The 20,367-nt window shown below is 39.7% G+C and overlaps 1 protein-coding gene and 1 long non-coding RNA gene across 2 annotated transcripts; one reads left to right on the forward strand and one right to left on the reverse strand.

The window, feature by feature from the left end:
* Positions 1–626: 626 nt before the first annotated feature.
* LOC311040679 (uncharacterized protein) lies at positions 627–2,768 on the forward strand (the record flags this gene model as incomplete). The annotated part of the gene is made up of 6 exons (XM_084051009.1): positions 627–635; positions 888–938; positions 1,203–1,331; positions 1,435–1,575; positions 1,991–2,111; positions 2,542–2,768. 6 exons carry the CDS (start codon positions 627–629, stop codon positions 2,766–2,768), a joined length of 678 nt encoding a protein of 225 aa, XP_083907135.1.
* A 1,960-nt stretch (positions 2,769–4,728) lies between these two features.
* LOC311040814 lies at positions 4,729–7,103 on the reverse strand. Its single transcript, XR_014600326.1, has 3 exons — positions 6,907–7,103; positions 5,693–5,738; positions 4,729–5,047 (listed from the first exon to the last, which is right to left on the reverse strand). It is a non-coding gene; the product is annotated as an uncharacterized lncRNA (long non-coding RNA).
* Between the last annotated feature and the right edge of the window lie 13,264 nt (positions 7,104–20,367).

The following is a 20,367-nucleotide window of genomic DNA, read 5'->3' on the forward strand; positions in this document are numbered from 1 at the left end:
TGTGCCCAAAATGCTGCTATTCCACTTGACCAGTGGATGGAGATGAAGAGGGCAGATGTCTGCCCTCCCTGCTCATTATGCTAGGGTGGGATGACTCAGGATAGAGGACAGAGTAAAGCAACTTGCAATAGGCCTGGTCTTCAAGATACGCGAGAAATCATGTACCTGTCAGACTACTGCGTAAAAGACACACAGGCACAACACCAGAAGGATCTTACTGAACCCAATTTTGGCACAGAAATGGGGTCAAATTCGTTACCTTTTATTACTACTCTTGTATGATGTTTTTGCATATTACTGTATATTATCGTTTGTCAACTACCAGCAGATAGCAGGTAGATGATACCCAGCTGCATACATCCGTCTCACCAGACAACCCCAATGCCCTGAGTGATCTCACTTCTTGCCTTAATGACATCCATATTTGGATGTGTATAACTTTTTAAAACTTAACAAGGGAAAAACAGAGATTCTCCTCACCGGCCCCAAATCTGATAGACAAAGTACAGTCAATGCTTGGATCTCTGGCTAGACAGGTCATAACAGGTGTGATCTTAGACTGTGACCTAAATTATAATTCCCATTTTAACAAGGTCACAAGAACAGCCTTTCTTCATTTGAGAAACATGGCTAAAGTAAGACCTTTTTTAAGTGCTTATCCACGCTTTTATCACAAGCCGGCTAGACTATTGCAACTCTTTTTACAGGACTACCAAAACAATCCATAAGAAAATCACAAGTAATCTAGAATTTTAACCAATACCAGAAGATCACATTAGTCCAGTCCTGTCAACTGGCTAGATTTTAAAGCACTCAATACCTTAATATGTCAATGATTCTATACAGGCTCTCCTACTAGTGGTTCCCAATGCCTCTCATACTGTAAGAACACCGGTGAGGCTTCTTTTGACCTGGACATTCGCAGCACCATTCAGTTGGTATGATATGATTTCTGTCTTTTACAAAATGTCTTGGTTTTTAGCTGTGATATTTGCACCTAAAAATGTATTTGCATACAATAATACACACACCCTCAACAGCCAATACCTCCTCCACACTCTCTTCCACATCACTTGAAATGTATGGGTCTCTAGTGTAAACCAGCAATTAAGCTACATTTTTACCTAAAACTGATACAAATGTGTGATCATAACAAACATTTTTGTGAATATTAAATGTACATTTGTTACTTTTGTCACCAGCTCGAAGGCGATGCAGAGCTGACGGAGGAGGAGGTGGCAGGTGTTAACCAGCTGGCCCTATCATGGGACATTGACGTCTTCTCCCAGACCAACAGAAGATGGCTCTATGACCGTCTTCTCCTCTGTGCTGTGAGTACTGATGTGCTAACACACTAACAGTGAATAACGGATGCAGAGTTATTTTGATGTCATGATTCCACCACACCCCAGGTAACTATGATTTCTGATTTAGGTCATTCGGCGAAGTAGCAGACAGATCAGGCAGCTGAAGAAGGGGCTGAAGGACACCCAGGTCTGGGGTCTCTTCACGCAGAGACCAGACACCATTCCCCTTATGTTCCCGAGGGACTGTGAAAGTGCACCCACTGCAGAGGTAACGGTCATTCACACAGGAGCTGTCCACATCGTATTTGCAACACCATCAATTAACCGCCCATTCATCCAATCATGAAAGCAGCCTATCTGATTGTATTAAATGATGATAAACTCACCAATATTGCAGATGCATCACACTTCAGGGCAGCACTCAAAGAAACTGGTTTGACACAGGGCTGCACCGCTCTGCTTTTGTTTTGGCTATTCTATCAATTGCATTCGATTCATCTTATTTTAAAGTTCATTTTAAATTAGCCATCTTTATTTTTGCAAGAAATCAATTAACCACTAGCATTAGTTTCTAATGTGGTGCACAACAGTGTCGGGCAAAAATGGTGGAAACTGCAGGTCTACAAGCTCACAGAACATTGCGATGTGACATGTGGTTAAAGACAAAACTTCTCTTTTTGCAGTTCATCATCGAACACATAGTGTGGCCAGTCCTAGATGAGACTGCGGATGACTACGACGCCCAGTGCACTCTGGATGAGAAGTGCAGAGTGGCAGGGTACCTCCGGACATACATCGAAAGTGGTAATCGTTATAAGTTATTGGGAGCAGTAGTGGACCTGAATGCTATAATCAAAGTGAAAATGGGAGACAGCATTTGTAAACTGATTTGACAAAGGGGCCATTTTCAGTCATTGCTACAATTTTAAAGGGGTGGATGTGATCATGGTTAGTGCACATTGACACTTTGGTAGTGGTAGGTCTGGGTTGTGTAGTTACCTGGCAGTGGTGACATGAATGCTTAAAAGTACAAATTATGAAGTATTTTTTTTTATATCAGTGCTCTCCTTCCTGTATTTAAATTTAGAACATTCAATGTAAAACAAAACCTGACAGCTTTCAAAAATGGTAAAGATAGCAGATCTCCCAAACACAGCGTGATGCATTGTGAGCTTGTAGATCAACTATCTATCTTGTGTTAATTCTTGGTATTCCTTTTTCACCTTCATTATAGCTTCCTCTGAAAAGCTTAAGGAGCTACTCAAGTTCTGGATCACGTGGAATTTGATGAACAACAAGATGGAGGAGATGGTGGTACAAGTGGTCAACAAGGCTCTCCCGACGTCCTCCACGTGTTTCCAAACCCTTCGACTGCCAGCCCACTACGAAGAGTATGGCGTGTTTGTTCATGAATTTGAGGCCTGTATCGCCACCAGTGACACTGGCTTTGGCATGGCGTAGGGTGTGACTATGCGCCAGTGATGGAGATACTGCAAGGTAGAAGTACTCTGTTACAAGCAAAAGTCTGGAATTCAAATTTACTTGAGTAAAAGTACAAAAGTATTGGTACTGGTGGTGTTATAGGTACTTAAAGTACTAAAATGTTCCCTTTTCAAATAGCCTTGGTATAAAATGGGGATAACGTGGTTAATGTGTGTTTTATAATGTGTTTTATAATGTAATCGTTTATATCTGCAAGTAAGTTTTCAAATAATTGTAGTAGAGTAAAAGTACACTATTTGTCTCTGAGATGTAGTGGAGTAAAAGTACATTATACAATAATAATGTATTGAGGCTTATTAGCCAGGGTTAAGCTGCTACTATAAAATTGCACTGTTCATATACTTTCCCTTAGTGAAACGCCTCACTAATTACAGAAAGCGATTTTACTGTTAGTTTGGACTCCTGTTCAAAACTTTGCACTTATTTTTTATACGTTGTCAAATTTGTTTATTTTCCATGTTCCTGTTAACTTGCACTATAGACCAATTATTTGTTTACCAACATTGAGACTGGATGCACAGGTAATTGCGTCAATTCTCAACCTGTTTTTTCTCAACCCCCTCTTGTGTGTTGGCTGTTGAGGCGCGTCCTAGCGAGACCCGACAGACTGGGTTTCATTGAGCGCATACTGGTTCTTATCAATGTGACGTCATCTGTTAAGGGGTCTATTGAACGACCCGAGTAAACTTGCACTACAAAAATGCACTGACTTTGAATGTGGAATTTAATAAATAATTCTACCTCAACTTTGCTCTGTCAATTTCTGCAAGGTTATGTGAAATGGGAAAGATGAGACATGAGGTAGTGTGGGTAAATGACTGTACCTGCTAAAATGTATTCAAAGTAAATCATGGGACATGAAAGTACACTGTATTTTACAGTTTTTTCAAAGTCAAGTATAGAGTAAAATGGAGATGGAGTAATCTCACTAGTGAAATAACTTGGGGCAATTGTTTGTGCTGCCAGTGACAATCCCAGTACACTAGCAACAGTGAATTTAAACGTGAAATACAGAAACGGAAACATATCTGCCACCACAAGCTCTTTCAAGTAGTGACATCAAGAGATGGGTAGTCTCGCGTAGCCAGACCCCACAGAAAATGAAAAACAGCGACCTCTGCTTTTCTGATATTCTGTGGAGTCTGGCAGGAGTATAATGTTAGACTAGAGCGCAGGGAAACACCGGTTTCATGTCTGCCTATAGCGCATCACTTCCGGTTGGTGCGACCATGTTTTCATTCCCACTAACAATATTTCTACACGGAACACTAACACCACTTCTCCCAGAGAACATGGATGGTTTTGGTTATAAGCCCACTTGTTTCTATGATGAAAGAGTAATTTAAAATGTGAATATCTTTCCGTGGTTTTGTCCGCTCCGAGGACGCTATTGTTAAATTAGTTTCGGCTAGTTTCGAGGGGGGGAGGGTGGATCATGGTGGATGGACATGTGAATCCCGCCCACTACATTTGATTGGGTAAAGCGCGGCCCACTTCCTGATCTGAAGGCACGCCCACTTTTAGCCAATGCGCACTGGTTAGGACGAACCGCTCCGACAGATTCCACCGCAGGTCGGAATCTGTTCTTGAGAGATTAAGAGATGGGTATCCATATGCACAAGGGTACATCTTTCACATGGGCATTACATGTAAACAAACTGGCGCGACTGCAACGTTGATGCCAGTTAAATAATTGCGTGGGTACTCATTTTGTTGTGCAAGGGGATGGGCTAGTTACTAGATGGGCATTCCAAATTTGATACAAAGCTAGAAAATGTATAAGCAGACAGGTTCTGTTGAGAAATGGGCCGATTTTCCCAATTAAAAAAAAATGACACACTGACTTTTCTAAAGCTCCCAGTCAAGGCTTTATTCTAGATTAACATTTTGACAGTCTGAAGATATGTCTCACACGAGGGTCAACACATGCCTTGTTTATTGCTGATGAGATTTCTCTGTAAGATCTAATAGCCATGTCACTATTCTACTACTATTCTGTTTTGTGTCGGTATTCATCTGGCAAACAAGTTCATTTGTACCCGTTGTCATTCAGGTACTGCTCACATAAGTCAGTCAAGTATAATTTAGAGAATGTCTACAGTTCAAGATAAACTGCCAAGGCCATATGGAACATTAGAGTCTGGCAGATATTTAAGTTCTTGTTCACTACATTGGTGAGGGAGTTGGATCTCGATGTACGGTAAATGCCCTCCCAGTCCACAGCAGTCTTGATCAACCTGAAATGATAGAATATTGAGAATTTTGATCATCATTTGATATATATTCTGTATACATATAAAATATGTTTTGAAGTCCTTTCTTTAATTGCCCCAACCCAACCTGTCTCCCTCATAATATTTACCCAAGTGAATAATTCCAAATCATTTGGTTCACTAACATCTCCTTTGATATTAATATCTACGCTTGCCACAATTATGGTATACTACACACCAGTTAATATTTCAAATGATATGAATATATTAAAAAAGGCATCCAGATGTCTTTGGAATTCTTTACAGTTTCAAGACGTGATGATGACAAGTAACGTTTTTCATCTCCATTTCAGGTTAAGGTGGGATGTTATTGTTATGTCTCGAGTGAGGTCAAAGTTAGGGTTATGTTAAGGTCAGATCAGATCCATACAGTTAACTCTCCTCTACCTACCACCATCTAGTATATGTTGTGATATCGATTGTGATTGGTTGGTGCACGTACTGAAGGGTTTGTCATCAGAGTCAGTGTGGTGGAAGTCCTGTGTATGTTTACATACAGCAGTCTGTTTAATCAACTCCATGTTACAGCACATCATCATCCAGACTAATTGTGCACAGTGTAAAACACAAGACAACAGTAAAATTGCACTTCCTTGTACATTATCTTACTTTGATATGTAGCCCTCTGGAGTTGCTGGAGTACAGATCATAATTCCTGTAAGAAAACAGTGTCAATATGATCATTACACAATATAATACGTTCGTTTGAACAATCTGTATAGGGTCGAGTATGTTATGGTGTGGGGGAGCTTGAATATTAATTACGGGTACAGAACTGGATAACCTATATGCACCCATGCCGTGACCAAATGCAATCGCGCATAAAAACAAAACGTTTGTATGCAAAATACTATTGTGCATAACAATACACCAGCAATTGCACATCAATCAAAGAATCAGCGACATTCATGATATTATTGTTATCGTTCGGGTGGTTGTAACTGTTGCCTCTGGAACACCCGAGAGTTAAAGAGGGAGATTAAGCCTAGGGAAGCCTTCTGATAGCACTGATCGCACAGGCCAATACAACTAATACGTGAGTGCGCTCCCAGTGCGCATTTCCTAACGCACCAGAGAGAGCTCGCCTCACACAATTAAGAACACACAAAAGAACGCGCTCATTTCTGGTGAAAGAACGTCATGACTGATAATAATATGACGATGATGATGAGATGAGACCCGTGCGCGGCGCCTGATATGTAGCCGAAACAATTGACTGCGGTAACGACAGCTGTCAGCCGCCTGGCTCACGTTACCGCAGTGGTTTCCAGCCGCGTATTATTACGCATGGAGTAAATTCTATAGGCTACAGGTCAGGAAGTGAATTTCACATGCAGGCTGCATACACACACAATAATGTTAATCAAACTGTCTATAGCTCAATGCAGTACATGCACACCTGACCTGTAGTACAGTGTACAGTACCTAGTGTACAGGTCCTGTACACTAGGCTATAGTAAAGTCAGTCAGCGACAGAAACCTCACCGTTGGTCACCAGATCCACACATCACCATGGCGCATCAGACGAACGATACAAATGAACTGTAACGCACACACATAGCCTAGGCCCTAGGCTACTGTACATACTAGCCTAGCCTATTCTTGGGAGGTGCTATAGCACTGCTTTATAAAGCACCCTCCTAGCACAGCATTATTACAGTATTACTACAATATAACTAGGTCTACCGGGTAAGCCTTTAACTTAACACTGATTGAAAAGAGGTTTTTGCATCTTCAGATCAAAAAACACTAACGTTATGGATTGCAGGCTGCAAGCTTTTGCATTTGCGATAACACACGTGATTATTCTATTGTAAACTCACCTCTGACCATTTTCTGCCAGTCTCCTTCGAATAGTACGAGGTGAAACTCCAAAGACACCAGTGATCTATTGGGTTGACAGTCACTGGCTAGATGTATATGGAGTATATCCAGTGGACTTTCCAGCGTCGGATGTCCAACACCAGTGGCGGCCAATGACACGGTCACGTCTTCTTTGACATTCTCCATATCAACTCGGTGTTCAATCGCTTTTAGAGTATTGACTATTTGCTTATCAGCATCTATATCTTGCAAGAGCGCATACTCCCCAGTATTTCCCAGAGATCTTCAATGCGCATTAAAATAGCATCTGCAGATAAACTGGCATTCTCCATCTGATCTGCTAAAATAAACATCGCATCCCTTAACTCATTCAAATCTGCCATAACTTTACTTCATTAAAGATTATAATACTTTACCTACATATAAAAAACACTAGTGACATATTTACTGGGATTTAAAAATGGCGGAGGTGGTTTGCAGACAGACCAAAATAATCGAGAGCAAGGGATTACCCAATCAGAAAATAGGTCCCGCCCTATGGTCCCGCCCCGTTCCTGTTGATTGACAGACGGTGATGTCAAACCATGATTCGGTAAATGGGAAGCCATTCTTTTGAAAAGACAGCATGAAATAAAAAAAACATTTAATAAATACCAAAAATAAATAAATAAAAAGTACAATTAAATGAAAAACACTAAGAAATAAATAAATGTATTTATATATGTATTTGCATTTTTTATTTATATCATCATGTCTTTTATATATTTCATTGTGGTATTTGTTATAACATTTTTGGACCAATGTACCTTATGAAATAGCTAAAAGTGGCAACATGTAAGTCACAATGAAATAAATAAAAGTCACAATGAAATAAATAAAAGTCACAATGAAATAAATAGAAAACCCAATGATATTTAAAAAAATGACACAATAAATAAATAGATTTATTTATTTAATTGTATTTTTATTTATATCATTGTGTTTTTTATTAATTTCATTGTGGATTTTATTCATTTCATTGCGATATTTATTTTTTAATTTTTGGACCTATGGACTTGATTAAATAGCTAAAAGTGGCATCATGATATATATATAGTTTGACATTAAAAGTTACAATGAAATAAATAAGAACCACAAAGAAATAAATAGAAAACCCAATGATATAAAAAAAAATACACAATAAATAAATACATTTATTTATTTCCTTGTATTTCTTATTTATTTAATTGTATTTTGTATTTATATCATTGTGTTTATTATTTATTTCATTGAGGTATTTATTATTTAATTTTTGGACCTATGGACTTCCATAGAACGTGTCTATCATGAATAAAATGGAGTTGGAAGTTACGGGTTTGTATAGGAAGACGGCGTGTCTGATAAAATGAATATCAAATATCTAAATACAGAATCAAGCAACTTAAAAACTGTCTGGCTCACAAAAGCTCGAGTAGACGTTAAAATGACCCCCCAAACATGTTTGAAAGTGAAAAATCCGTTGAAACAGGGCATTTTGGTAACAGTCAGAGTTGGTATCAGTATCTTAGAGCAAGGGTTCCCAACCTTTTCAGGCCATGAGGCCCCAAAATAATCAGAATTGAACAGGGGACCCCCCACCCTGACAAGCACTTGTAGTTGGAGGCTTTGTCATGTAGTTTGACTCAGTTCCACAGATAAATATTGTGAAAATAGCCGAACTACAAACTCACAACGCTTGTAGATCGGCTATTCTCACAATGTTTGCCTATTTCTCACGTAATATGACAATTTGGTATTAAAAAGTCATTACATTATAAGTTTAGAAATGTGCAAGTGTAACAGAGTTAGTTTAGTGGGTTCCACTTCCTCCTTAAGTAAGGGCATTTCTTATTGGTTAGTGGGCGGCACCTCATTGATTAACACAGGTGTCCATGTTAAAGTGGTGCCAGTTTAAATTAGATTTGCCCAAGGTGTTTTCAGTTGTTCCTCAGCACACTATATTTTCAATAAGAGTCTGTATGTTTACTGCGATGAATACTGGTTATTCTAAACATGCTAAATGTACCCACATAAAGTAGTGATGCTTTGTCATTTTGACAAACTGTACCAAACGGTATATTGTTTACAACAAACTGCTGGTAATTCTGTTGTAGACGTGTTGAGGCTTGGGTGTGTTACTGTACACCAAAAGAAGTGACTTACCAGAGACTTGTGTCTATTCTTACCAGAATAAACTGTCAACAAAGAGAGAAGTGGTCTGGAACTTCATTAATCCACAACACAACGCAGATCAACCGTTACACAGGTACCCTGTATACATACTAGTATGTTGGTTTGTTTACTGTTGAGTGAGAGAACAATGTTGCACATTAAGCAAATCATCTGGGACCCCCAGTTTGAGAACCACTGTTTTAGAGTACCAATGTTCATGTGCATGTTCACGTGTGAATGTAAAATAAGAATGCATATACTGTGTATGTAGAGGAGGTAGCAGTCTCTGAAAGGGATGCTCAGGATGTGTACTGTGGTGTTATTAACTTTGATTTAACTGATCAAAACAAACTCAATTGCAAATGGGGTGCTTAAATTGTTTCTAAGTACTGTAACATGCAGCTAAAACAATTATGTTTCTTCTTCATGAAGCCTAAATTAATTATTTAGGAAGTCATTTTTGTGAGCCACTCTAAATGAGTCAATCAGAAACATTTTGTTGCACTTCACTGACTGACCTGTCACAGTGCAAATGTTGTATTTGTATGGCATGGTCGTAAATTGTTGCTCAAGATCAGTGTTCTTACCATTGGTGGAAAAATAACTAATTTATTTTACTTAAGTAAAAAGCATCAATACTTACATTTAGACATACTCTGTAACATGTAAAAGTCCGGAATTCAAAATTGACTTGAATAAAGGTATACAAGTATTGGTATCAAAATGTACTTAAAGTGCAAAAAGTAAAAGTACTCATCATGCCTAATGTCCCATTTCAAGTTTTCAAATGCATTAAAATCTTTTGAAAATAGCAGATCTACAAGCTCACAATGCGTGTGAGCTTGTAGATCGGCTATTTTCAAATGGCCAAAATGTATATAGGGCTGAAGTGGTTAATGTATATTTTGTAATAATAATCAAAATCTACAAAGTAACTAGTAACCACATATTTCAAATAATTGTAGTGGAGTAAAAGTACAATATTTGCCTCCGAGATGTAGTGGAGTAGAAGTTAAAGTATTGGAAATTGGAAATACTCAAGTGAAGTACAAATACCTAAAAAATGTACAGTACTTAAGTACTTAACTTTCCACCACTGGTTCTTACCTTAATCGTTTTAAATATGTACAATGTAGAGGGAAAACATGCTTCATGTTTAAAGTGTATGAAGGGCAATCAGTCACTGGGTGAGAGACAGTCAAAATGTCATAATGCTTGAATAACATCTTTGCTCTCTCTCCCCAGGCTTTTCCCTTCCAGTCATCATGTCTATTACAGCTATGTATAGAGTAGCTATTGTAGTAGCTGTGATTGGAGTGGCCAGTTCTATGACCAGGACTGTCACTGTTGAGGTTGAGAATCATTGTACCTCCCATAAACTCATGCACCCCAGGTACTTGTTTTTTTATTTTTTTTATAATACACTATTTGTATAATATTGCTTTTGATCAGTTTCTCTATTGTTTTTCCTTCTTATTACTATTAAGGACGTACATTTACCATGGCAAGGAAATCTGGCAATTCGAGAATGTTATTCTCCCTGGCGGCAGTGACACTGTGAAGTACGAAAAGAGAACTGGGGCGCTTCATGGAGTTGCTGGTGTCTTCACCCTCGATCTCATTCCCATCAATACCGGCGATCTTGCCAAGAGAGTGGCTTTCATGTTTTCTGTTCCCTTAAGCTATGACCTGTATAATGCCTGGTATGCAGCAGGATTCTTTTTACGGTCTCAATCCTGTGATTACGAGCTTTATAGTCAGATGTTTGACAACGATCAGAGAGGTTTGGACAAATTTCGATTAAGTAGAATAGATCGTACCATCAATTATTCCAACGGTAGATTTACCGTCAAGCAGCTCACCACCAACATCAGAAATGAGATTTCTCCTACCTTTGTACTTGAGATTTATGACTAATGAGAGTAGTGACTGAAAGAAATTATGATTTGAGGCATTTTGTTCAAAAGGGACATCTCCTGCAAACTTTGGAAGGCAATGTTAGCCAATTAGGATGGAATGTGAAACATCGGACAAATCTGTGTTGATCACATGACTATATGTATATAGTCTATATATATACTATGTTATAGTGCCACCAGGAGGCAGATTTGTGCAAAACATTTTTTTGATACTACTCCTACATATTTTGTCCAAACATCACACACATCGGTACACAGTATCTCTATAGTCATGTGATCAACACGGATCTGTCCGATTTCCCATATTCCATCCTGATTACCTAAGATCGGCTTCCAAAGTTTGCAGGATTGGTTTGTTTTCAACAAAATGCTTCAAATCATGAACGCAGCATGCAATTTCAGTGCAATTTAGCACGCATAGCAAGCATATTCCCACTAGGCCGAGGAAGAAATGCCACTTGAAAATGTTCAAAACGGCCTCATGGTGGCACTATAACAGGTCAACGGAAATCACGTACACAGTATCTCTATAGTCATGTGATCAACACAGATTTGTCCGATGTTTCATATTCCATCCTAATTGGCTAACATTGCCTTCCAAAGTTTGCAGGAGATGTCCCTTTTGAACAAAATGCCTCAAATCATGAACGCAGCGTGCAATTTCCATTAAATTTTGCGTGCACATTCCCACTAGGCCGCCTTTTTTAATTACCATATGGATCCCTGTGAACAAAGTGTAAACCTAAATGCAGCAATAAGTCTCAATTCATTGTGAACCTGTCTCTTTTTGGAAAGACTTGCACTCTATTTTAACCACTAGAACCCTAGCATCCCTATTCTGGGGGGAACATTAGCCAAAAAAGCTGATCTACAAGCTGACAGTGTGTTGAGATGCGGCACATTGTGAGATGTAGATCAGCTATTTTCCGCAAAGAGATGTTTGTGTAGAGGGGGAAAAGAGTGGAACAATATAGAGCCAACCCTGCTATGCATTTAATATTCTATATCATTAGCTTTAAGGATATTTTAATGTTTTTAATCATGTAATGATTCTAATCTCCAGTATTGCAATGTATTTGATCCTCATATGGTAAAAGTCATGTACACAAAAGAAAACATGTACTGTACTTTAAAAAAATAAATAAAACTTTTATGTTCTGTTCTCTTATCTTTGTATTGGAAAAAAAAATAAGTTTATAACTGCATGTTCCTTGAAAAATAAAAGCATATAATCAGTATCTTTGAATTTGATTGTGTACTGAATAACTATTACTATTATACTATTTCAGTTCAGTAAGCGTGTTCATGCATCTAAATGTTCAAGATACTATTGGAAAGTTTATGGACTGTACATTTGTACATAGGCAATAGCACCAAGCAGGAATCAATAATAATTAAAGCTGCAAGCAGCCCATGTCCAAGATACAAGCCTGTATGGCAATCAGCTGAAAAGTTAGGCTACATAGCTTAAGCAATTACAACCTGTCCCTATTTGCCGTCTAAGTGTGCCTTGCAAGTTTCGTTGATTTTTGATGCTGGGAAGTGGAGATATGGCTGTTTAAAGGCCAGCCAATAGGAAAACAGAGGGGGCGGGGCTTAAAGGAGCATTTCACCCCTGGAAGAACTTACAGTCACTCAATGTTAATAATATTTGTAGTAGATAACAGTATCAAAATGTACGGCCAGTAAAATATAGAAGTCTGTGTGTTTGACTGGGGTTTGACTGGACTGCTGCATTACTACAATGATGACCATAATGCTTTGGGGCACTGCCCTTCCTTGTGTGTGGGGGGGGGGGGGGGGGGGGGACTTTGTAAATATTGGTAGTTGCGGGTTACTTTTTTTGGGCTTGTTTTTAAATACATAAATAGAATAATTGTGTACTTGTCCACGGACCCTCATCTGAAATTATAATTTCTGCCAAGGACCCCTGTACCAGATTTGTGTTGTTAAAATGTTTCAAAAATATTCCATACATTTAAGTGCCTTTTTTCCTCAAGATTTCTTAGAAAATAGCAGATCTACAACCTCATAATGCGTCACATCGCTACGCGTTGTGAGCTTGTAGATCGGCAATTTTCAAATAGCCCATGTCTAGGTTTCAAGTTTTCTTGGCCTAGGTATTTTCTTTTGGGCTTGTTTTCATAGACCTGGTTGCTTATTTCACTCAAAAGATCTGGCAACACCGAATAGACTTGAATGTTCCGTTCCGTGAAACTATTCCATTTTTGCTGCTGTTGTATTGTGTTCTGTATTGATTGCATCTTTTAGCAAACTAAATATCATGTGTAAATTAGCAGAGTAGCACAAACGTGTGTGTGTGTGTGTGTGTGTGTGTGTGTGTGTGTGTGTGTGTGTGTGTGTGTGTGTGTGTGTGTGTGTGTGTGTGTTTGTTTTCAACATTCCTTCCCAGTTCCCACCGTGAAGACAGTCCGGTGCTGGTGACGTCCATCTATAGTCGGGACATCCATGGCGATGAGGCATACAGTAGTCAACAATATAATAATAAAACAAAACGTTTCATACTCATGTCATGTGTGATTCCTTATTTCTGAGAACATAATGTTTCACTGTCATTTCCAGTTATATTCTTTGGACTAAACTTATAGAAAACATGATGGGCATTACTTTAGAATAGATGACATGCTAATGTTCAAATACTCTTGTCATACACAGCCTAATCGTTTTTTGTTTTTTTTTGTTCAACTGAGACCGTTTCATGCCTTCAATTGGTGTATATGGATAATATTAGGTTTTACTATAGCCAGTGGCGTGTTCTAGGTTTTTCCGGAGGGTATACGATACGATACGATACGGTGCGCGTGGATGCATTTTTGTCCATATCGTGCAGCCCTACCCACGAGGGCTGCACGATATGGACAAAAATTCATATCACGATATATATGGCAGATATCTCGATATCGATACGATACAATATGACTAAAATAAACAGTGAAAACTAAGCATTCTTCAAAAAAACTGCATAATGATACCAAATGGACGTGGAAAGTGCAGTTTTATTGCAGATTTTAACAGACCAATCACTGTCAAATGTGTCAATCAACATGAACATACTAATGCCACCAAGTTATACTGTAATCAAACATTTTGCTGCAGCTCTGCTTTGACAATTATTCAACAGTATTTTACATCTAACAATGCTAAGCATTATTTCACAAAAACAAAATATCCTATTTCAAAATGTATATAGGAAATGATTTTATTGATCATACAGTAACTGAACTGTAAAAGACCAATCACTATCTTAGCCTGCATTTAGATAAGAAATATCAAAAAATATTCCAGCTAAGTTGTTGTTAGTGTAACTAACAACAACAGTGCAAGTGCTTGCATAAATGTATAGTTACTTAACAAAATATTTTACTCATCAGAACATTCGTGCAACAGTCCAACATAACATACAACAGAGAATCAGTAGTACCTCTTTCTCTTATTGTATTGGACAGTGTAAGTAAACATTGGACTGTGTAAGTAAACAATCTTTCCCTTTTCACATTCAGAATAGAGGTAGGTGCGTCTCGGTACTGTATGAATTTGTGCATACAAATAAATTAAACAAAAATAAAAAGGAGGCAGGCACAGGCAGTGATCACCCCATGTGCACAGTCAGTCAGTGCACCACCTTGTACAATTCAGCAGTCAAAGTATCAGTCTCAAGTCCCATCCCCCTGTTTCACCATCTCTGGCCACCCTGTGCATTAATATTTGTGTGCACTTCTAGAGATTCTTTGCAAGGAACACCAGCTTATTAACAATTCTGGCGCCAGACAGGATCTCTCACAACTAACAATATTTCCCGATGTGCTGAAGACTCTCTCTGAGGGAGAGCTGGTGGCTGGCACACACAAATATTTTCTTGCCATGTTGCTGAGCCGGGGAAAGTTCACCTTGTATTTATTCCACCACAGAAGCGGGTCCTCTTCATTGTCAAGTGGCGTGACCAGTAGATAGCTGTTCTTTGCTTCTATGGCAGCAGTGGGATCAACTGGTGCTGTGGCAGTGGCACTGGCAGTGGAGGTTTTGAAGAAGCTTGCCAACGTCTTCTTCTTTTTGGTGGGTGGGAGTGGAACTTCTTCTACTCTGACTCTGATTCCCCCAGGACTCTAAAATAAAATAGACAAAAAGAAGAAAGCAATTTCATTATTTCATGTTGAAATATTATAATACAACATTATATAGTGATAATCATTACTGTACGAAGACCACAATGTTCAGCTCAGTGTACACTTATAAATATGTACTTAAATGTAAGATAATACAATATAATTAGCAGTTTACTATTTCATACATTCCATTCTAATAATTATATTTACCTTGAGTTCCACCGTCTTGATCTATTCCACCAGTCTGGCTTTGATGATGGGAATGTTGTCTTCAGTGATGTACTGGGTCTTGTATCTTGGGTCTAAGAAGAATGCCACATCCAGTAGCTCTTGTGTGACTTTATCTTCATACTTGCTATTCAAGTACGCTAATATTTTATTTTTCAAGGACTTTGTCAAGTTAGAGTCCCCCTCCTTTGGTGCCAAGAGAGTTGTGTTGAAAAGGCTCAGTACTGGCTTGAGGTGTGAGACACTTACATATTCTTCCCCTGACAGAGCATCAGTGAACTCAAGCAGTGGTCCCAGTGCCTTGCTGACCGACTCCAGTACATCTAGCTCCTGATGCCCTAGAACTAGGTGTCGTGTTTTTGGGTCCTCTGAGAGTACATATGCCAGTGCTGTCCTCTGCTCCAGGATCCTGTCAATCATGAGCAGCCTGGAGCCCCATCGAGTTTGGCACTCAGTGATGAGTTCATGATCTGGAAGGTCGAAAGCGCTTCTGGGCCTTCTCAAGTGCCACCTTCTTTTTCCAGCTGTGTGAAAAGTGGCACACCAACTTTTTGCAGACGGCTGTTGTATGGCTGATCCGCTTCTCACTTTTCACTGCATTTTCTAGAGAAGATATGTACAAACAAAATATATAAATTAACCACACATTAACACATATTGTTCCATCTCTCTCTCTGTCCTCTCCCTCTCTCTCTCTCTCACACACACACTCTGTCTCTCCCTCCCTCAGGTGAGCCCAGCTATTCTGTGCCATAAATTATTTAAAAACAAAACACCCACATAATCATGCAAGTGGTCTATTAAAACTAACTCTGCAAGTTCACACAACACATTGCAACAATACAGAATCAATCAACTTTTCCAGGGTATTATAAAATGTAAGATAACAAAAATGATGAAAAAATAAAAGATTTTCTCTATTTCAAAATGTGTTCTAAACAAAGTAATTAAAAATAAACAGCAAAACGTACCTATTGCCAGGTGTAGCCTGTGCCCGAAGCACTGTAGTCGGGTCCACTTATTCTCTTCCAGTGCTTTGATCATGTTTGATGCGTTGTCCGTGGTCACACAAACCTGCTGCTCCTCCAGCATGCCCCAGTCTGCTAACGCAGTTTTCATCTCAAGCGCTATGTTAACTCCAGTATGCTCCACGGGGAAGAAGGAAGTCTGCAAACATCGGGTTTTCAACTCGAAGTTCTTTGTGATGAAATGGGCTGTTAAACTCATGTAGGGTTCAGTCGTTCGGCTCGACCACAAGTCGGTCGTTGTGGCAAAATAATCAATCATGTCATGGAGTACTTGTCATGGAGCTCAGCCTCAACACGCATCTTGATCTTATTGTAAAGTTGGGGAATGGCTTTATCACTAAAATGGTTTCGAGACGGTATTTTGTAACGTTTGTCAAGTGTCCGAACCATTTTGTGGAAGCCCTCTTTGTCGACTGAATACACGGGCATCATATCTTTTGCAATATGGTACGTTATGGCGTCTGTAATCTCTTTGTGTCTGTAGGACGACTTCTCGTATGGCGTTACACTACTGAATGCATCGTCAATCAGACCTTGCTTGGGCTTGACACGGGAGGATGGCCCTGGCCCCTGAGTCTCTTTTATTGCTTGGCTCTCCTCATACAGTGTTTTGTGGTGTTTTTCTAGGTGATGAAACAGGTTGGTTGTGTTGCCTTTCTTTGTCGTGACAATGCGGAGGCACGTCCTGCACAACACCTCGCTCTGTTTTACATCCTCCTTTCTGAAACCGAAATATCTCCAAACAATAGAGCTTGATTTACTTTTCACGACCAAATTTGCAGAATCTGCAGCCGATTCTGCACCGGTGCTGCTATCCTCCTCATTCATCTCTCTCCCCCTTTTCTTTTCCTCCGCGCTGTGGTGTGTGTGTTTGTGTTTGTGTGTGTGAGAGAGACCGTGTTTCCTGCTTCGCTCAAGGGGATGTTTGTGATTGGTTGACTTCAGCTGTCGATCTAAGGAAAGCATGAAATGAGGTTTGTGGTTGGCTGGCCAGCGGCAGCCGGGATTTGCTGTGCATTTAGGACAATGGGTACATCCACACATTTCAGTTCGCGTCCGTCAAGTTGCCGTACGGACGGCCGGAAGTCCCATCCACTCCCATGTTAAAAAAAAAAACGGAACAGTACTGTTCCGTTTTTGGGACATGGGAGTGGACGGGGCTGACGTTACGAAGCGTTCCGTTCCACGCCAGATGTTATATCGTCAACATCGTTGCCTTTTGCAATACGGACATCGCGCACGTTCATATCGAGATATCGATACGATGACGATATATCGTGCAGCCCTAGTCGTGGGTACGCTCTCGCGTTTTCAATGGATGAAATGGTTATTAGACTGTATACGCTTCTTCCCAAAATAATCTGGACTGTGTACGCCGTATACAGCGTATAACGGTAGAACACACTACTGACTATAGCCTATTGTATCTAAGACCAGTAAAGTTGAATCCAGTAAATACTAACAGAATGTACAAGAGTTTCACTATTATATCTGTAATGCTTACAATCATGTAATTATGTACCTATCTGCCAATTGAAAGTCCATCTCGTATATATCATGAAACAGTTCATTGCTTATTGTAAGCGACTCTGGGACTTTGTAAATATTGGTAGTTGGGGGTTACTTTTTTTGGGCTTGTTTTTAAATACATAAATAGAATAATTGTGTACTTGTCCACGGACCCTCACCTGAAATTATAACTTCTGCCAAGGACCCCTGTACCAGATTTGTGTTGTTAAAATGTTTCAAAAATATTCCATACATTTAGCACTTTTTTTCCTCAAGATTTCTTAGAAAATAGCAGATCTACAACCTCACAATGCGTCACATCGCTACGCGTTGTGAGCTTGTAGATCGGCAATTTTCAAATAGCCCATGTCTACTTTCAAGTGCTCTTGGCCTAGGTATTTTCTTTTGGGCTTGTTTTCATAGACCTGGTTGCTTATTTCTCTCACAAGATCTGGCTGAATGAAGTCTGAATAGACTTCATGAATGTTCCGTTCCGTGAAACTATTCAATCTTTGCTGCTGTTGTATTGTGTTCTATATTGATTGCAGTGGTTCTCAATCATTTCGGGCCGCTAACCCCCAATATAATCATATTTGAACTGGGACCCCCACCCTGGCAAGCACTTGGAATATAGGAGTTGAGGCATTACATTTACAGTAGTTTGACACGGTTCCACAGTACAAGTACAAAATATAAGCTTTCATAATGATGCATCATTCATTGAAATTGGAACACATTTGAAGAAGATGTGACCATTTGAATCTTGTTATCTATAATAGTCCAAACTGAGATAATCCCTTCTAAAGAATTTCCACTTCCAGCACCTCTCAGCTCCAGGTAATGGGCGTGAACAATGGGTAATTTATTCAACCTAGCCACTCCTCTAATCACAATTTGATGCAACACAATTAAACTGTTGCCCACTGCTACAGCACATAATTTTCGGATTTTTACTGTGGAAAGTAACTAAGTACATTTACTCAAGTACTGTACTTAAGTACATTTTTTTTAGGTATTTTATACATCGGCTATTTAAAAATAGCCAATCTACAAGCTCACAATGCGCATTGCAACGTGTTGCGAGCTAGTAGATCAGCAATTTTCAAACATTTTAGTACTTTTACTTTAGTACTAAGTATAAATTGATGCCAATACTTTTGTACTTTTACTTTGATTGAACTCAAGTAACGTTTTGAGCACAGGCCTTTTACTTGTAACAGAGTATTTTTTTTATTGTGGTATTGCTACCACCAAGTGCTTCTTCCCCCACTAAATTTGACCACTGGTAGTCAACTATAGTCGAGGTTTACCTATTAATAATAAAGACACGCACCAGCTAGGTTGCCGTGACAACGGATATACACAAAAGTAGGGAGGCTAGTAGCTTAGCATTGTTAGCTCGTCGTCACGGGAGTCCTGGCTTAACTCCAACCTGGTGTTTGCACTCTCCATTTACAACCCGTACTGTACATCTACATAAAAGTTCAGATTTAAAATATAAAGTGCTTACCTCATGGCCACGGATGTTACAATTCACTTCGGGTGGGTCTAAGTACCCGCATCTTCCGTATTGTTCAATAAAAAGCATTTTAATACGATCGGCGGCCATTTTCTCATAGAGTTATAATGTATCAGAGTGCAATACACCCACCAGCCGCTACGGCCGCTGACATTTTTCAGCAGTGACATTTTGTTAGTTAGTGCTGCATTCATAAACATGACGATTGCTCATTCAGTCAGTATGCCAAATGAAAAAAGCTTACAGCACCTGGTATTCCCAGGCGGTCTCCCATCCAAGTACTAACCAGGCCCGACGCTGCTAGCTTCCGAGATCGGACGAGATCGGGCGTGTTCAGGGTGGTATGGCCGTAAGCAACAGCAGCAGCGGCCGGTAGGCCTTATATAGATGACAGTGGCCCTGCTGTGGAGTGTGTTTATTCCTTTACTCTACTTAGGCTGGGCAGCTAAAGGTTAGAAGTGACATTTTTCAGCAGTGACATTTTGTTATTTAGTGCTGCATTCATAAACATGACGATTGCTCATTCAGTCAGTCTGCCAAATGAAAAAAGCTTACAGCACCTGGTATTCACAGGCGGTCTCCCATCCAAGTACTAACCAGGCCCGACCCTGCTTAGCTTCCGAGATCGGACGAGATCGGGCATGTTCAGGGTGGTATGGCCGTAAGCAACAGCAGCAGCGGCCGGTAGGCTTTATAAAGATGACAGTGGGCCTGCTGTGGAGTGTGTTTATTCCTTTACTCTACTTAGGCTGGGCTGCTAAAGGTTAGAAGTGACATTTTTCAGCAGTGACATTTTGTTGGTTAGTGCTGCATTCATAAACATGACGATTGCTCATTCAGTCAGTCTGCCAAATGAAAAAAGCTTACAGCACCTGGTATTCCCAGGCGGTCTCCCATCCAAGTACTAACCAGGCCCGACCCTGCTTTGCTTCCGAGATCGGAC

Source organism: Gymnoscopelus microlampas (genome assembly GCF_963454915.1).
Source record: "Gymnoscopelus microlampas genome assembly, chromosome: 24".
NCBI lineage: Eukaryota > Metazoa > Chordata > Actinopteri > Myctophiformes > Myctophidae > Gymnoscopelus > Gymnoscopelus microlampas.